The sequence below is a fragment of the Saprolegnia parasitica genome (genome assembly GCF_000151545.1).
Source record: "Saprolegnia parasitica CBS 223.65 unplaced genomic scaffold supercont2.89, whole genome shotgun sequence".
In the NCBI taxonomy this organism is placed as follows: domain Eukaryota; phylum Oomycota; class Saprolegniomycetes; order Saprolegniales; family Saprolegniaceae; genus Saprolegnia; species Saprolegnia parasitica.
The window spans coordinates 15,064-20,633 of NW_012156483.1; the positions used below are offsets into that span (position 1 = coordinate 15,064).

Sequence of the window (5,570 nt, forward strand, 5' to 3'; positions counted from 1 at the left end):
GTACAAGCTGCCACGTCATCCATTCGAACACTAGCTGATAGGGCTAGCGTCCACAGACTGCATCGTAGCGATGCAGAAGCCGCTGTGTTGCGCCAACGACGCATGGAGCGAATATCAATCAATCAATCAAACGTGTTCGCGTTGAAATCAAATTAGCAAAAACGAACTCAAAGACTTCGCATACGCAGTGCTACAATGCAGTCTATGGGACTGGCACATTGGACTGGCACTATGATCTACAGCATCGCTCGCGATCTGTAGCCTTCTCCAACACAGTGCATATCGCCGTCAAAGTCACGCCTCTCTGTAACGCTAATGTCACCAACGGTGACGACTAGTGAATGGCGGCATGCATCGTCTTGCCAAGGTCAAGTGTTGACGTTTGGGGAACACAAACCCAATGCGATAGAGTAGCATAGACAACGACCTCCTAACTGATATAGTAGTACGTGCTTGTATGGAGGTATCGCTCATGATAGAATGGTCGTATACTCTTTTTAGTATGTACGCGACGACGAATTGGCTATGCGTGTGAGTTATTGCGCCGGCGGCGCTTGCGCGACTTGCTTTCGCCGCCTTTGGGTGGAGCCGTCGTTGGAGGTGGCGCCAGCAACGCGTCCAATGTCGCAACCGACTCGCGATCTCCGTCTTGTAAAAAGTGGTCACCCAATAAGGCTTGCGCCTCGGTCTCCGATAGATCTCGCGCTGGCACCGTGCGGCGTGCGTCGTCCAGAAAGGTCGCTCGGCACTGCGTCGCGAGCGCAACAATCGCGGCACGGAAGCGGCCGGGGAACCTGGCCGTCACTTGCTCAATGACGGGAAAGAGCTGGTCTCGGTTCGTATCGCGGGTCGGCGGCATTTCTGCAATCCACTTCGTCAGAAAACTCGGGATCTTCTCGGGGGCGATGACGTTGAACGCGACGACCGTTGCCATAACGAGATCCACCATGATATCGGGCGTGACCTCTTCAATTTCTGCATTTTGGAGGAGCGTGACGGCGCACGTGTCCAAGAAGATGACCGCCGACGCGCGCGTCGACGCCGCGATCGTCGCATGTTTTGTGACGAGCCACGAGACGGCGATGACGACTTCGTAGCCATTGAGCAGCGCCACTTTCTCCATGAGTCGTTCGTCGCAGCGGCCGATTTGGTCCATGACGCGCAAGAGACAGTAGCCGCCCTCGAGGCTCGACGTTGAAAAGAAGTCACCGAGTTGGTGCCCGTCGACATCCTTTGCAATGACATCGAGATACGGCTTTTGAACCAGCGTCGGTTGCAGCGCGGTGGCCTTGAGGAGGAGGTCCGGAAAAACTTCCAGTCGATATTCGGTCGTGGAGCGGAGCGATAGGAGCGTGTACACCCCGCGGCGGTGCTTGTAGAGGAAGCTGTCGACCATCGACACGAGCGCTGGTGGCAGCTTGTGGTTCAGCCAATGGCCATGCGCATCCAAAGGCGCAATGTCGTGAAGATATCCGTCCATGAGAACAATGTACTCGTCGATGGTCGAGGACTGCCACACGGATTGGTGGATAAGCACCTCGTGCCAGCAGCGCTTGAAGAACTCACAAACAAATGGCTGCTTCAATGGGGCGCATTTTCCGTTCTTGGTGGCACCCGCCAAGCTCGCCAAGAGCCGAGAGATGGCGCCCACATCGTCTTTGACCCAGCGTTGGATGAGCCGCAGCATCGCCGCCTCCAGAGCTACCCACCCGTACTTGGTCAAGCAGAGGTGAATCATGTCGGTCGCTGTGTCGTGGCCAAGCTGGCTAGAGACCGATATTGCGTCGCTGAGAAAGAGCGCCGCCATCTTGACGTTGTTGCAATTGACCAAGGCGTCGTTCATCATAGCGACATACTTGAACGGCAACTTGGCCAAACCGTACGGGTGCGACATGCTCTGGAAGAGTCCAATGGCGCCGCAAACAAGATCGTCGGCGCAGTGCAGACCGAGCTTGCTGGCTCTTGGGGTCGATATCGCCTTCTGGAGCAGCGGGAAGGCGACTTCGACGCCCACGATACCGACACGGCAGGCCTTGGGCCAAAAGAGAATCGCTGCTGCTGAACACGCACAGATGTCGTTGTCGTCACCAAGCCGTTCCGGAGCGTCGCGGAGAAAGGCGTTGGCGCTCTTCCCCAGCAAGCGCTGGACGACAACCTTAGGGATCCGGCACGATGGATGTGGCACGCACGCGGCCACGATGTTGAGAGCCCCATTCTCGAGACGAAGGCCAAGCGCGTTAGTGCTAAACTGCACAAGTGCGATGTCGTAGCACTGCGTGGCGACGAGGAGATCGACAAAGTCCGCCTCTGCCGGCTTTAGTGCGTCAAACGCGAGCGCTTCCATCGCATATCGAATCGGGCGCGCAATGCGCTCGCGAGGCGGCAGCGGTGTCGCCGCGATCGCTGCAAAGGCAGAAATCGACTCGTGGCGCGGCACGGGTAGGAGCGATTTGTCATCCAGCGGGAGATCCCCATCGACCAAGTGATACACGAGCGCGGCGCGGTAGCCGGACGTGATGGGCGACGACGCCAGCGTCGTGTTTCTGTACGTTGCTAAAAAGCGCATGGCCTTCTTGAGTGGCTTCAACTGCACCGACATCGACGCGCCATCGAACGCCACCGTGATCTTGCCGCCGTTGTACGGAGCAGGGAGCACAACGACGAGCGTGCCAAAGAGATTTGTGTCGAAGTCCTCTGCGTCGATGGAATCGGGTGTGAAGGCGTCCACAGAGCCCGTCGTATCGAGGCACATGTGAGAAAAGTACGCAGAGAGATCCGTTGTCGTCAGCCCCAGCCCGAGGTCCACAGCGTCGAGAACGCGCTCGTATAAAAAGTCTTCCCACGGACTGTCGTCTCCGCAGTCATACTGGATGTCTTCGAACGGAACTGTGATGCAGCCGTTGATGGCCGTGTAGCGCGCGAAGAGCTGTTGTTCTTGTGCTGGCGGCAGCGGCCATTGCAGGAGGCCGTCGACGCCTGTGACGCTGATCTCGGGCAACGTGTCATTGGGCACCTTGTTGGCGTAGGCAAACGTCTTGGCGGCTCGATACTTGCGCATCGCGGCCCCGTGCGCAGCGATGCCGGGGTTGACCAACGCGACCATTTGTCAATGACGGCTTTTCTTTGAAATGCAAACTTTATTGGCTGGACGCGCCGCCAATCAACACTGTTTCAACGCCCAACATGCATCGGATTGGCTATAATTAGATTATGACGTGGCAGCGTGGTGGTCCACGACGACCGACGTGCACTGACGCGAGTCCTTCGCTGCCTACTATTAGTACCCGAGACATCGAGTACTACGCACGCCAAATGGGTTAATCTGTAATCAAACAACGGTCTGTGGACAGAGAGGGCGGCGGAAGACATTTCTGCGTGCGAGGGCATTTAGTGACTACTTCAATTGGAACTTGTGATCCCTCGGTGAGTGGGGTCCACCACGGGATTGATCTCTCCGTGCGCAGCTCAGTCCCAACGACCAAGTGCTGGTGCCAACTCCCACGCATTCAGGCGTAGCACTACGTGTGCGAACTCTTTGTAAGGAAGATTACGCGGAACACTTTGATATATAAATGTGAAGCTCTCTAAAATCGCCCAGGCGCACCGCGGAGGCCATGCGGGTCAGCATTCAGCCAACGGTCCAAACTGTCAATTTGTCGATTTACAAATGGACCGACATGTCACAATGGACCGTAAACAGAAAATATTGTCCATCGATCAATTCCTCTCAAACATTGATCTCCTGTCGTCTCACTCGACCAATGGAATCGCATACATAAAGCGCGCGTCTGGGAGTACCATCTCGACGCCACTGTGTCGAAAGGCCACGAGGAGGCGCCATTTCTTGACGTCAAAGAGGTAGATGCCACCGGCATATTCGACCGAGAGGACGCCCGCCATGAGTGTCGATGGCTTATCAATGTACAAGACGCCGTTGTGCACCCAGTCGTCGAGCACGAACGTGTACTTGGCGGGTGCGGAGAGCATGAGCGACGTCGCATCAAACACGGGAGCTCCCCGACACACGTATTTTTCCAGCAAAAAACTCGCAACCACGCAGCCAAAGCAGATGAGCACCGAGAGGCCAATCCGGTTGACAAAGCCGACTTCCACAAACGCGCTGTGGCAGCGCAAGCCAACATCCATGTCAATCGCCACACAGCGCCGGTCCATGTAGGCCACGTGTTCGCAAGGCTGAATCGCGGTCCAGACAATCAGAATGAGCCATGCCGAGAGCGTGCTCTTCATCGCATACCCCGCCGTGTACTTGGTGGTAATGCAGCTGAAGCTGTCGTTGAAGACGTAAACGAGCCAGTTGAGCTCGCCCGCGGCCAGCACCAAGTTGTACCACAGAATGGTCGGCGACGTAAACACTGTGAACGCTCCGATTTGAGAAAGGTTGAGGACGTTGGTGTGCAGAATGATCATGGCCGACGCACTGCGAATGAGCACAAAGGGCCGTCCGACCCAGACAAGGCCAAACGTCCGGTTCATCTCGAAGAGGTTGAGCCCCTCGATGCGCCCGCGGCTGCTGATTGCGTAGAGCGCGGTAAAGGTCGCTAGGACCAGAAACACCATCGTGATGTACTGGACGCTCAGCGAGAGCACGTTGGCCAAGTCTTGACGGACCTCCGCGGGGTTCGCCTGCATCGTGATCGTGCTGAGGGGCCCGGAAATGGCCGTGAGCGTGCCATGGTCGCCCTGGAACGACACGACTTCGCGCAGCCCGGACGCCCAGGCGTACATGAAGCACCAGCCAAAGTAAACCCACGAGATGTCGTCCGCGTCGTCGAGGATGTTGATGCGGAAGAGGTACCTGTGGTTCATGGCCGAGGATGGTACACTAGCGTTCTTGAGGTACTGGAGAAACTGATCGTTGAGCGCTTTCACGTCGCGCTCGGCGGCGCGGGCGAGGGGCGGAAAGGCACTCAGCGTCGATGCATTGTACGTTGTGAGGAACGCGACCGAGTCGTTGTAAATGCCCCCGCAGTTGTCACCGGGGGAGTAGTCGTAGTGACAGATCGAGGCGAGTGTGTCTCGTCCCAGGTCGTGCGACGCGCCAAACCCAGAGAGGGCAAAGAGGAGGAGGAACTCGTCGGGCTCGAAAAACTCAAACACGAGCCGGTAACAGGCGTTCGAGGTGCTGAACGCGCGAAAGATGGGTGACGCGACGATGCTCCAAAAGTTGATGGGCGCCGAGGCTTGGTCGTTGCCGCACAAGACATTCCCGCCTTCGAACGCAATGCCTGACTGCGCAAACGCTTTGGGAAACTGGCCAATGTACTGCTTTTGAGGAATCGCCACAAAAGCGGCTTGCGCCACCGGATCCGTCACGAGGAGCGTCGTGAGCGCGTCTTGCGTGGCTTGGTACCACTGCAACAACGAAGCTGGCACGGGTACGTACGTCATGTCGACGTTCCCAAACGGTCCAAGCACCGAGCGCAGCGACGCAAAGCCGCTCGAGAGCGGCGACGGCAGCGTCAAGTTGTGCATCAGCAAGGCTTCGCTCGATGTGTTGGCAAAGGCGTAGTTGGCGCTCCTCCATCAAGCTCTTGCCGCCAATGCGACTG

At 57.2% G+C, this 5,570-nt stretch overlaps 2 protein-coding genes across 2 annotated transcripts; both read right to left on the reverse strand.

The window, feature by feature from the left end:
• Positions 1-749: 749 nt before the first annotated feature.
• On the reverse strand, positions 750-3,103 carry SPRG_22310 (hypothetical protein; the record flags this gene model as incomplete). The annotated part of the gene is made up of 1 exon (XM_012351953.1): positions 750-3,103. A coding segment is annotated over one exon (2,354 nt), but the record flags the coding sequence as incomplete, so codon positions are not given.
• Positions 3,104-3,750: 647 nt separating this feature from the next.
• Positions 3,751-5,493, reverse strand: SPRG_21198 (hypothetical protein; the record flags this gene model as incomplete). Its single annotated transcript, XM_012351943.1, has 1 exon — positions 3,751-5,493. One exon carries the CDS (start codon positions 5,491-5,493, stop codon positions 3,751-3,753), a length of 1,743 nt encoding a protein of 580 aa, XP_012207333.1.
• Between the last annotated feature and the right edge of the window lie 77 nt (positions 5,494-5,570).